Source organism: Ranitomeya variabilis, chromosome 7 (assembly GCF_051348905.1).
Source record: "Ranitomeya variabilis isolate aRanVar5 chromosome 7, aRanVar5.hap1, whole genome shotgun sequence".
NCBI classification, from domain to species: domain Eukaryota; kingdom Metazoa; phylum Chordata; class Amphibia; order Anura; family Dendrobatidae; genus Ranitomeya; species Ranitomeya variabilis.
In genome coordinates, this window is record NC_135238.1 from 182629435 (window position 1) to 182643521 (window position 14087).

General features: G+C 38.8%; 1 protein-coding gene across 1 annotated transcript in view; it reads left to right on the plus strand.

Moving 5' to 3' along the window:
• LOC143786275 (FAST kinase domain-containing protein 1, mitochondrial-like) overlaps nucleotides 1-14087 on the plus strand; it is a 32826-nt gene that overhangs the window by 14668 nt on the left and 4071 nt on the right. The window contains exon 7 of the mRNA XM_077275552.1: nucleotides 1589-1703. Coding sequence (XP_077131667.1) covers nucleotides 1589-1703 — 115 coding nt within the window. The remainder of the gene's footprint in view (nucleotides 1-1588; nucleotides 1704-14087) is intronic.

Sequence of the window (14087 nt, forward strand, 5' to 3'; positions counted from 1 at the left end):
GGGTTGATCTGGCTTTTGTTACAGGCTCTGGACGGGGTGTTTACCTCGGGAGCTTTGGGGTTGGTTTGCCCGAAACGGGTTACATGGTGCCCTCGAGCTGGTGGTTACGGCTGAGGGTAAATACGTGTTTTTCGGTTAAATTTTGTGGTAGGCTTTCGGCCTATTATGAGCCAGATTTTTTGCTCCAAGAACCCTCCCCTCGAGGTTTTTATATTTACAATGTTTACATTTGTTATTAATGTATTTGTTTGTTAATAAAATGGCCGCTGTGGCCAAATTATCCAAAAGAAATTTATGTCTTTGTGTCAATTCATTGGGTAGGTAAAAGGGTATGGTTTTAATAGGGAGCAAGGAAGTTGGGGTTGAGGATTCATGTCTAACAGGATCCTGCATTGGCGATACGCGGTCAAGAGGGGGGACTGTATGGGGCGCAGCTAAAAGGAAGCCCCCACATGACTGCGTTGCCATGGTGAGCAGGGTAGTAATTTTCTTTTAAAAAGTTAGAATGGGAGGCTCAGGATTGGTGGATAGCAAATGGGGCAGGGAATTCTATGGGATTGGGAGGGGGGGACCTGGGAAAAGTGCGGGAAAGGGGGTCAGTCAGTTAGAGACAGCCAAAGTTGAGTCCCTCCCACCCTCCCTTCGTTTGGTGGCAATCCGAGGGAACATAATTTTGGTGGGGGTCTTCGTGTTTTGTTATTTTAATTTTGTTTGCAATTTTTTATGTTCTATTTATCAGGTGAACGAATTTTTTGTTATTATCGTCACAGTGGCGGATTGGCGGGGGGTGGGGTTCTTGGAGTTGGTGATGATGCTTAGAGGGTTGATCTGGCTTTTGTTACAGGCTCTGGACGGGGTGTTTACCTCGGGAGCTTTGGGGTTGGTTTGCCCGAAACGGGTTACATGGTGCCCTCGAGCTGGTGGTTACGGCTGAGGGTAAATACGTGTTTTTCGGTTAAATTTTGTGGTAGGCTTTCGGCCTATTATGAGCCAGATTTTTTGCTCCAAGAACCCTCCCCTCGAGGTTTTTATATTTACAATGTTTACATTTGTTATTAATGTATTTGTTTGTTAATAAAATGGCCGCTGTGGCCAAATTATCCAAAAGAAATTTATGTCTTTGTGTCAATTCATTGGGTAGGTAAAAGGGTATGGTTTTAATAGGGAGCAAGGTAGTTGGGGTTGAGGATTCATGTCTAACAGGATCCTGCATTGGCGATACGCGGTCATGGTCTGTGAAAAAAAAATACAAGAAAATAAAATGCCACAATGGAGGAAAAAGCAAAAAAACAACGGACTTACAGATTAAAAATGGATGAAAATCTGATCCAGCACATTAATGGCAAACAGACAATTTTCTCTGCGATCACTTTATCATTAGCTATCACTGATGACCCAGCAGTAGCAGATTGATGGGTGTAGTGCTCCCCTGAGCTGTGATTTGCACTGATGGGGTATCCTTAGGAAAGATCATCAATGCTGTGATTGCAGAAATCCCTCTCATTTACTGGACTATGTCATGTACACACTGTGTTAGTAAAGACTATTTGTCAGATTAATAATGTATTTTTTTGTTTGTTTTTTTAAGATCCATCCCACAGACTTGAACAGAGTTTTATTTGCCTTTGTCAATCTGGGCTATGATCCCCCGCGAGAAGAAGAATTCTTTACAATGTGTATTCAGCATATTCTCGCTAATTTAAGTAAGTATTCATTGTATTCTCAGTATAAGTGGAGATCTGGCCACGCTTCACCCCAAGAGTAATCACAGCCCTGGAAGATTAAAGAGACACATTTTTCTAAGGCCGGCCTCACACTAGCGAGTTTTACGGACGTAAGAGCGCAGAAATTACGTCCGTAAAACTCGCAAAATAAACGGCACAATTATTCTCAATGGGGCTGCTCCTATCAGCCGTATATTACGGATCCGTAATATACGGCTTTCTACGGCCGTACAAAATCGCAGCATGCTGCGTTTGTCAGCGTATTGCGCAAAAAAATCGCTAATGAAAGTCTATGGGGGCGAGAAAAATACGGATTCCACACGGACCTGCAGTGTGACTTGCGAGAAATACGCAGCGCTGTTAGTGAAAAGTCGGTAATTCAATTGCCGGCTTTTCATTTCTCCTGCACAAACCCGACATGATATGAGACATGGTTTACATACAGTAAACCATCTCATATCCCCCTTTTTTTTGCATATTCCACACTACTAATGTTAGTAGTGTGTATGTGCAAAATTTCAGCGCTGTAGCTGCTGAAATAAAGGGTTAAATGGCGGAAAAAATTGGCGTGGGCTCCCGCGCAATTTTCTCCGCCAGAATGGTAAAGCCAGTGACTGAGGGCAGATATTAATAGCCAGGAGAGGGTCCATGGTTATTGGCCCCCCCCCTGGCTACAAACATCTGCCCCCAGCCACCCCAGAAAAGGCACATCTGGAAGATGCGCCTATTCTGGCACTTGGCCACTCTCTTCCCACTCCCTGTAGCGGTGGGATATGGGGTAATGAAGGGTTAATGCCACCTTGCTATTGTAAGGTGACATTAAGCCAGATTAATAATGGAGAGGCGTCAATTATGACACCTATCCATTATTAATCCAATTGTTGGAAAGGGTTAAAAAACACACACACACATGATTTAAAAGTATTTTAATGAAATAAACACAGCGGTTGTTGTAATAATTTATTGTTCTCTCAATCCATCAGGAACACCCTCGCTTGGAAAAATAATAAACGCACAAGATACATACCTTCTGGTGAACCGTCTCGTCCCACGAAGTAATCCATCTGAAGGGGTTAACTAATATTACAGGCACAGCCCTGCTAAATGCAGCGGTGCTCCGTGCCTGTAATCCCCGGCAAATGAATGAAATGTAGGTAATTGACCTACATTTCCTTCAGTCGCGGTGAGGCGCCCCTGCTGGATGTTCTCATGAACTGCAGCCTGGGAACTTTTTCCCACGCTCCAGATCAGATGAGGACATCCACCAGGGGGCGCATCACCGCGACTGAAGGAAATGTAGGTCAATGACCTACATTTCATTCATTTGCCGGGGATTACAGGCACGGAGCACAGCTGCATTTAGCAGGGCTCGTGCCTGTAATATTAGTTAACCCCTTCAGATGGATTACTTCGTGGGACGAGACGGTTCACCAGAAGGTATGTATCTTGTGCGTTTATTATTTTTCCAAGCGAGGGTGTTCCTGATGGATTGAGAGAACAATAAATTATTACAACAACCGCTGTGTTTATTGCATTAAAATACTTTTAAATCATGTGTGTGTGTGTTTTTTAACCCTTTCCAACAATTGGATTAATAATGGATAGGTGTCATAATTGACTCCTCTCCATTATTAATCTGGCTTAATGTCCCCTTCCAATAGCAAGGTGGCATTAACCCTTCATTACCCCATATCCCACCGCTACAGGGAGTGGGAAGAGAGTGGCCAAGTGCCAGAATAGGCGCATCTTCCAGATGTGCCTTTTCTGGGGTGGCTGGGGGAAGATGTTTTTAGCCACGGGGGGGCCAATAACCATGGACCCTCTCCTGGCTATTAATATCTGCCCTCAGTCACTGACTTTACCATTCTGGCGGAGAAAATTGCGCGGGAGCCCACGCCAATTTTTTCCGCCATTTAACCCTTTATTTCAGCAGCTACAGCGCTGAAATTTTGCACATACACACTACTACCATTAGTAGTGTGGAATATGCAAAAAAAAGGGGGATATGAGATGGTTTACTGTATGTAACCATGTCTCATATCATGTCGGGTTTGTGCAGGAGAAATGAAAAGCCGGCAATTGAATTACCGGCTGTTCACAGATATCGCGCTGAATGAAATCTAAATACAGAATATATATATATGTGTCTCAATGACATATATATATATATATACTGTATATATGTTTTCCCGAACATTTGAGCACATAAATCCATTAGATGTCGGTTTTGCAAGCCTGCGCGAAAATCTCGCAGTACGGATGCCATACGGATTACATACGGAGGATGCCATGCGCAAAATACGCTGAAACACCCTGACTACGGATCACTATTTTGGGAACATTTCTCTGTATTACGGCCGTAGTACGGACGTATAATACGTGGTGTATTGTCTTACGCCAAGTGTGAGGCCGGCCTTACTGTGATTTCCGCCTCCGCGTTGCAAAAAGTGAAAATATGCAAAAAATTCCACATTATCATTAACAAGCTGCAGATTAGAAAACCTAAACCCCACAACTTTTTTTTATTATTTTTAGTACATTGTGGTTATTGTGCAGATAATCACATCAGAATTTCAGTGATGAATTTCCCATATTATAGACTGTGGTCACACGGGCAAGTGAAGAAAAGAGGAAAAAAAAGAATTGTCCCGTTTTCATCTAAAAAATGTAGCCCTAATGTTATAATTTCCTTATCTTTATGGATTGGGACCTTGTCTAAAATAATTTTAATAAAGTTGCTACGTCATCCCATATTATGATCCTGAGCTGCAGATTATTTCTTTTCCCTGCCGCTGTCCAACCTATCATCAGAATACAGGCCGCCACGTACAGCAGTCATTGCTCTACACCGCTTCCCCTTAAAAAAAAAAAAACAAAAAAAAACATGTTCTGCACAAGAATTCTACCATTTTCTAATCTATTTCTTCCTTTTTCACAAAGAAAATGAAGGTATTGTGTTAGAAAAAATGTATCTTAGTGAGGATTGGGAAGAAAAGCAAAAATAGAATTGTGTGGATAAAACAGAACTCATTTAATGTCCATTCAAAAAGAGTGATTACAAAAATGAAGAAAAAGTAAATTATAAGTTCATTACACAAATTCAAGTATTAGGTTAAAAAGAAAATGAAAGCAAGCAGAGATCTTACATATGGTCTTGTGGCATGATGATGTGTTCGTCCATGTAGGGAGGCTCAAGGTATGAGGACTCCACCACATGCTGAGAAGAGACGGTTTATATACAAATCCGTCCCATAGACTTTCATGGGTTTCTATTTTCTCCTACATAATATCCACATAAGGTAACACAGTTCCATGCCAATGGTCTATACCATAAAAGTAGATTCCAGAGTATTCCTTATCATTCTATGCATTATCTCATGTTAGGTTGCTTAGTTACACTTGTTTACCGGCTAGAAATAATGCTAGACATCCAAATATAGGTTGGGCTTCACAAACACCTTCTAGCTTTTGACATGCAGAGGACAGATGGTCAATGACAAGACCTTCAGAAACTGTATCATACACTTTCCCTATACCCTTGGTTCTTTATTTGATTTCATGTAATTATCCATTTGTAAGTGATTATATATATTATTTTTGGATTTTACATTCCCCCCTGATTATGATTTGAAAATATCATAATTAACCCTAAAATCTTTCTCTCACCATTCGTATCACATTCATTCTTTATTCTGAAAACCTTGTATTAACATCTGTCTCGAATGTCACCTGAGTTTTGAAAACTAAAATTAGATTAGAGAGTTATATTTTTCTTTTCAGCATTTCTCTTAAAATGTCATCTTCCTTTTTCATTTCTGTCTTTATCTTTTTATAAATGTTCTTAATTTTACACATAATAACTATTTGATATATTATACACAGCAAAACTATAATAAATATAATAACAATCGGATTAGATAATACATTTCCTACTGCCATCTTCGTTGAAGACTGTGACCAACTAGTTACTGATTTTCCTAAATTTTTCCACCAAGATGAGCCTGACATACTCGTCCATTCATGTTCAATATCATTTAAATTACCTTGCTCATGTCTGAATACAATTTCAGCTTCTTTTAATTGTTTTGTTAACAAATTTAACAAACCCTTGTCTTTCTTTATCTCATTTGTCCACATATTCCAAGGAAAATTATTTATTTGGGACAAATTGAACTGTATTGGAAGGATTTTTAGGTTTCTTGAACCTATTAACGTAATATTAATACTTCCTTCCTTCTTTGAGAGAGTTTTCACATTTCCCTCGATACAATATAAACCTATTGTCAGATTTTCAGCATGTACACAAGATGAAAAGTATGCAGAAACAACTTCTTTCTCTGACATAACTTGGAAACAAATCTTCTTAGCGCTTACTGGTGTCACCAAGTCATGGATCGTGTGTACATTCTCAACTCTGGCATGACATGAGGTATGATTATTGAAACATGAATGATAAATGACTTTATCCTGTCCAGGTAAACACATTACCTTAGAAACAAAATTTAAACATGAAGAAATGTCTAATTGTTCAGTGTTTGTTCCGTCAAATGCAAAATCTGTGTACTGTAATTGATAATATAGCAATTGTGTGTGACTAACAGGAATCCCCAGAACAGTTATAGGAACTAGGGTTTCTTCTCTTCCCGACACTGGAATCAGTGATGTTCCTACACAAATATCCTGGTCACATCCTAACCACTTATTTACCCACAAATCTGTATGATTTAATGCAAAACTATATTCTGTAGGCAAATTTCTCATTAGTCCTAAAGGAGTAATTCCACTTTGTAAGGCTTGTGCAATCATTTTTAGATTGGTGGAATATTCAATCTGAATTTCTAGACATGTTTTGGCCACTTGAGATTCCTGTTCACTTTCTATTAATGCTAAAGTAGCATCTTGTAGATGTGAGACAGAAGACCCCAATACAGAAGCAGTAGTCAAAACCATTTTCTCAAGAACTTGATTCAAACTTTTCTGAATCTTTACTCCTTTACCTCCGATATACCCAATATTTTCCAAATCTGATTTAAGTGTATGTATGTCCATAGTGTTAATTAGACTTCCTACTGTACCTAATCCCCCCAAAATACCTTCCAACACTCCCCTCTTACTTCTAACTTGTGTTGGAGTTCTTTTCCCAAACCATTGTTCTATTCCCACTTCCATATTAATGAGATGTGATTGACATTGAGGATATCTAGAAGAAATTTTCCAATTAGACATGTTAAAAGTCCATATCATAGTCATAAACACTCCATCTCGTAATATAGGTTTAGAATGGAATTGGTTAATTTGGAAAGGAGTAGATGGTTGAAATCTTGTCTGTGTGCAAACATTATCTACTGCTGACCATATATTTACATTTACATTTTTGCATTGTTTGTAATTATTTTTCGTTAAAACGCAACATTGGTAAAGTCCAGAATCCTTAGGAGATGGATTATCTACAGAAAAAATCAAATTCTTATTCAACCATCTCACATTTCCAGATTGACCTCTGTGTATAACATTTGTTGGACCACTTGCAAAACTTCCCAAAAATAAATTATCTTTGGTCCAGGTTAACAAAGACTCCGAAGGTAACTCTAACCTTGTGTTGCATTTTAATGACAAAGGAGACATATTTTCTTGGTTATGTACTGTTTGTGGTGTAACCCTTACTTCTGGAACTATAGTATTTGTTACTGTAAAAATTACAGATACCTGTACTTGTACTGGTTCTCTAGTTATCTGGAAGTTCCATGTTTTTACCCAATCTTCATCTCCTTCTGTAATAGAAAGTAATGAAGGATCTAAAGTTTTCCCAAAAAGTTGTGTTTTCAACCAAATATCTGTTTTGGATGTTCCAACTTTCCCTTTTGTGATCATATCATTTGTAATATCTCCTGACCACACAGTTTTCTCTTCACCTCTTATCTCTATATTCCAGTATAACACATCTGTAGGATTACATTCCCATGTACCCGTCTTATTATTATGTACATAATCTCCTTGTAACTGTATAAACCCAGCCTTAGGTCCTGTAGTAGCATGTAATATTATGTCAGTGTCGTGTATGAAGTGTAGCTCAATACAGCATTTCACCCCATAACCCATGCAGATGTTTCCAGTAATATCTACTGAATTGTCCGGTATATCTTCATCTTTAAGGTTTTGTAAACTTGATCCTCTTGGTTTCCTCGAATGTAGAGTTCTTTCGAAAGGTTCATTCACTTCACTAGTGTTTGTTTCACGATGTAAGATGTCTTCTGCGTAGATCACAGTTGAAATAGTACATAGCAGCAGAAATGCGATTCCCATCAGATAGTAACTTTTCCTGGGAACTGTCGTCTTTTCTCGAAGGATTGGTGTTGAATCCCTTCCATCAAGGTCATGGTGTTCCGTATTCCAGCTCTTATTGGAATTCATTTCTTCCTAAAAGAAATGCAGTATCATTATTTTGCAATATACAATTTGCATTGATCAACATGTACCCACACTCTTTGTTGCCTGCGGGTATTTTTAACCACGTTTGATGCTCGTTGCACAAGAATCATAACTTGTCCCATGGTTTCAATGATATCAAAGGGACCTTCCCAGTTACTTTCCCAAGGTCCATTCTTCCTGAAAGTTTTGATCATCACCTGAGCCCCTTTTTTGAATTTGGACTCATATGGTGGCTCCATTCTCTGCATTCTTGATGCAGCATGAGGAAGAATTGTTTTAAAATTTTCCTGCAACAATTGCAACCATTTGGACCTTGCAACAGCATCTTTTTGAGATGTGGACAAAAATGGTTCATGTGGAAAAATCAATGGCATTTTTCTTCCTGTCATTAGTACAAAAGGAGTGAACTGAGTTGTGGAAGAAGTTGTTCCTCTCACACTCAACAATACAAAAGGTACGGCATCAACCCAAGTATTGCCTTTGTCCAATAGCATCTTGGCAATTCTGGATTTTATTGTTCTATTCATCCTTTCCACAATACCAGCAGACTGTGGATGGTAAGGTACATGGAACTGTTGTTGTACCCCTAGAATAGTACAAACGGCTTGCATGATTTTTCCTGTAAAGTGACTTCCTCGATCAGAGGAGATCATTCTTGGGATCCCCCAAGTACAAAAGACATGATTAACTAATGCTCTAGCTGTAGACAAAGCATCATCTTTTCTGACAGGTAAAATTTCAACCCATTTGGAAAAAACATCTACCACAACCAATGCGTACCTGAGACCATTTTTACCTGATGGTAACGGACCAATGTAGTCGATTTGTAGTGTAGACCATGGACCATCTGCAGGTGCGGTTCGGAGTAGTGGCGGTTTCTGTCCTTTTGGTCTTGGATTAATTTGGGCACAAATGAGACATGATTGGACAATACTTTGTACTGTCTCCTTCATCTTTTCCCAGTAAAATTTCTCTCTGAGAATGTCTAACAATTTCTGTTGGCCCAAATGACCCAAACTTTCATGATTATATTTTGTGAACTCAGCCTGTAGATGTTTTGGTACAACAGGACGCAACTCCCCGTTTAAGTCATGACACAAAACCCCGTTTTCACAAACAAAGGGAGGTTTTGGATCAACCCGGGAAGCAACAAGAGATGTGTCTTTCTCCTGTTCTTCCGCAAAAGAAGGGATATGCGTGTCCGTTCTTTGAACTGCTAAAAGCTCAATAATCTCTGGTTGAAACACTTCTTCTCCTGTCAGGGCTGCCTCTTTGGCTAACCTATCTGCAGTAGCATTTCCTACAGATAATTCATCATCAGTTTTTTTATGGGCTGGTACTTTGACAATAGCAAAACCATTAGGGGTTTTTGATGCTATTTTGAAAATTGTTTTCAGTGTGTCACTATGTACAAGAGTCTTATTTGAAGAATCTACATAGCCTCTTTTTTCCCAAACTGGCAAATAATCTGTCAGTGATCTAACAACATAGGAGCTATCACTGTAGATTACAATGGGACACTGATCATCAGCTTCGTTCAGCTGTAGCACCATTTTTACTGCTTCTAGTTCTGCCCTTTGAGCTGAAAAATGACTTGGTAATTTGTGTTTTACTACCTGTTCTCTTTTAGGATAAAAAATGGAATATCCTGCATAGTAATGTCCATCTGCATAAAATCTGGAACCATCAACAAAAATTGGTTCATCTGTTGCCTCTGCCTTCCGTCTGAAAAGCGATGGACATGGATCCTGAAAAGACTGCAAACAATCATGAGTTTGTCCTTCATATTGCATCAACTGAGGAAGAACATATTTGGCTTTGTAATCTACCTCAATTTGTTTGGGAGACAATGACAATAACCAATGAGCAAATCTCTGATGTGACACACCTGGGATATTATTCTCAAAGAGAAGTTTTAGTGTAGAATGAGGAGTTTGCAAAGTGATTTTGTTGAATCCAACAATGTGTTCAGTTGCTTTGACTGCAAAGTACACACCTACCAGGTGTCTTGCACATGTCTCAAACCCTCTTTCAACAGGTGAGAGAAGCTTAGAAAAATAGCCCAAAATTCTCCACTCTTCTCCTTGCAACTGTAGCAGCACAGCAGACACAGAAGTCTCTGATGTGTGCACTTGCAAAGCAAATGGAGCCGTAGGATCTACTGTGGACAAAGCAGGTGCAGTTTGTAAATTCATTTTCAATTGTTCAAATGAGGTTTGTTGTTCATCACCCCAAGGACCAAAATACTCACTATTTTCAAATTTTAAAAGATCATACAAAGACCTGGCTTTGTCTGCAAAATTCTCAATGAACTCCCTTGAAAAATTTATAAGACCCAAGAAATGTCGTACTGCCTTGTGTGATGTTGGAACTGGCAAAGAAGCAATTGCATCGATCCGTTCCTGCAATGGTTGTCTTTTACCTGGGCTCAACAATACCCCTAAGAATCTGACCTCAGTCTGCAGCAATTTGACCTTTTTTGTGTTCAATTTCAACCCTGCATCATGCAGCAGCTCAAACAACTCTTTCAGAAGTGAAACATGTGACTCCTTATCTTCTGTGGATAGCAAAATATCATCCACATACTGTAAAATACAGTCTGGCCTTGAAAATTTAGCTAATACCTTTGCCAATGCCTGATGAAATATACTCGGTGACAAATGAGCTCCCTGAGGTAACCTGCAAAAAAGGTATTGCTCATCCAAGAAAGTAAAAGCAAACTTGTACTGACAACTCTTTTCAAGAGGTATACTGAAAAAACCATTACTGATGTCTAGTACAGAAAAGTATTTTGCCTTTGCATTCAACCTTGCCATCATGTCATGAGTATCTGCAACAATGGGTGCTACATTGGGAGTATGTTTATTAAACATCCGCAGATCCAATATCATCCGATAAGAACCATCAGACTTCAAAACACACCACAAAGGATTGTTACTTACAGAATTAGCCTTTCTGATGACACCTTGCTTTAACAATTCCTGTATGATCTTTGACATAGACTCAATTGATTCTGGAGGCAATTTATACTGACGCTGAGGAGGAGGGTCGCGCCCCTCGACATTTACAATAACATCTTTCATGGTCCCTACTTCATTCCTGAACTGAGCCCAAAGAGAAGGAAAAAGCTGTACAATTTCTGTCAATACCTCATCACCACCAGTTTCAGGCCACAGATGATCTGTTGACACAACATCATTTAAGCAAATACTTCCAACATGGCTATAATCACTAGGATCAATGACTACAGGTTTACAACCATTGGAATCCTTCCAGATCACCTGATTTCCTAGATCAACAACCCATCCAAATTTCTGCATAAAATCCGTGCCAAGTATATTTTCAGAGTCACGACAATACCAAATGTCAATTCCTGTTTTGAAAGAACTAGGTATTTCCAATATCACATCAGTAACTAAGGTTGCTCTAGTTCCACCTTTTCCACTAAAACCAACAATTGTACAAACTGGTGAATCTGGTTGTGTCTTCAGATCAAGATTTGTGACACTTAACTGAGCTCCTGTATCAATGAGAAATACAACATTCTGTCCTGCTAGATTTACCTTGACAAATGGTCTTCCACATTCATCTAATGTAACTCGAGTCACAAATTCCAGTAGGAGTAGTCTGTGATTGTCAGAAGGATGAAGGAGATGGGAGAAGTCCAGTGTCCTTTTTGAGAGCACTCGGCATTCTATTTCTGGACTCAGTCTCCTTAACTGTCATCTCTCTGATCTGTCTGATTAATGGTGCATATGGAGACTGCGTTTGTCTGTTGTCAGTGTGAGTGGGGGCATTAGACTGTAATGGAGGTGCAGAAGGTCTGGTGGATAATTTTGGCATGAGACCATTTTCCCTTCCAAGATTACCTGTCCCTTGTGTACCTGTCTCTGATTCTGCTCTCAAGAATTTTCTGCATTGCCACTTTAAGTGTCCAGGTATACCACAGAAATAACAATGGATATTGTTTCTTTGTGTAGTATTTTTACCTCTTTGTTCTACGTAATCTCTGCTCTTGAATGTTACTGTGGGTCTAGGTTTCAGCTGACTGTCCTCTTTTTCATGAATTACAGCTATTTTAGCCTTCACCTGATTTTGCTTCATGGATCTCCTTACTCTGTCGATAAAAACTGTTGCTTCTTGCAATGATGGCTGAGTACTAGCCATTTGTTCTGAGGCAGGATCCAAATATTTGAACTTTTTCACAAAAAATCTGATCATGGATGTTGGTTCCTGATTAGGCCCAATTTCCATCACCATTCTATAGGCCTGCTCAAATTTTACCAAAAATACAAATGGATCCTCATTAATATTAGTTTTTAATGATTCCAAAATTTCAGCATTCGGAGTGGCTTCTCCTGTGATGTAAGAATTTAATTGCCTAAGTCTGTCCTCTCTTGTACTATGTGTCAATTCATGGTTCTCATTTAATCTGGGTGTGGTCTGTAACCTTCTTCCCATATGTGAGGGTAACCATACTTTGAAAATCTTGTTCTTCTGTTCATCATTAAGATTGTATTTGTCTGTGTTTGATTCAAAAATGTCTGCATTGTAAAAGGCATCCATCTTATCATTGAATTTTGGAATGTCTTTTGCAATTTTCATTAACTGATCGTGTATTTTTAGATTAATGCGTGCAACTCTGTCATGGAATTTTTTCCGTTGCAATTCTTCTGCATGTAAATCTACTGATTCATCTAATTCTTGTGTGTCAGGTATAAATGAAGCAGAAGCAGCATTATCTTCTTGGTCTTTTGATCGTGTAACAACAGAAGCTTTTTTAATATCTTGTCTCAATTTGGACAATAATTCTGTTCTGGTATCAATTTGATCTTCCAATTGTTCAATATGTTCAGACAATATCAAACAATTTGGACAGTCAAAGTAATCTCCATCAGCTTCTTGTGTGCCACCTTGTGTGTCACCTTGTGTGTCAGTATGACCAATGTCTTGTGTAATAGTACATATTTGTGTCTGTGTTTCAGTTTTATCAAAAACTAAATTATTGTACACTCGGACCATGTGCATTACATTCTGAAGCCTCCTTTGCAACTTTTTATAGAAAAAAACTTCTTATCAATTTTAAGATTCTCTGCTTCACATTGGCTATACAAACTAGACCATAACTGTGCGTTTGTATGGCTATGAACAAACTGAAACTGTATATTACTCTTTTTAGAATATTCATGGATACACTCCATTCCTCTCACCTATGTAATTTCTTTTCCTCCTGGAATGATCCAATCGTCAATGGAGGGTCCTCCTGTGTCTTTATGGATTCCTCAGAGTTCCGTGCAGATGAGACTTGTATCACATATCCTCACTTCTGTGTGTAGGTTCAGTCTGACTTTTGTAACACGATATAGTAGAATTTCTGTGCCTTTTAACAACTCAAAACAGGTGTTTTAGCAATCCTCCCCCCTGAAAAGGCTGAAATTCCTCACAGAAAAGACAAAAAATCAGATCTGGCTATGGCTCGCCAAAATGTTAGAAAAAATGTATCTTAGTGAGGATTGGGAAGAAAAGCAAAAATAGAATTGTGTGGATAAAACAGAACTCATTTAATGTCCATTCAAAAAGAGTGATTACAAAAATGAAGAAAAAGTAAATTATAAGTTCATTACACAAATTCAAGTATTAGGTTAAAAAGAAAATGAAAGCAAGCAGAGATCTTACATATGGTCTTGTGGCATGATGATGTGTTCGTCCATGTAGAGAGGCTCAAGGTATGAGGACTCCACCACATGCTGAGAAGAGACGGTTTATATACAAATCCGTCCCATAGACTTTCATGGGTTTCTATTTTCTCCTACATAATATCCACATAAGGTAACACAGTTCCATGCCAATGGTCTATACCATAAAAGTAGATTCCAGAGTATTCCTTATCATTCTATGCATTATCTCATGTTAGGTTGCTTAGTTACACTTGTT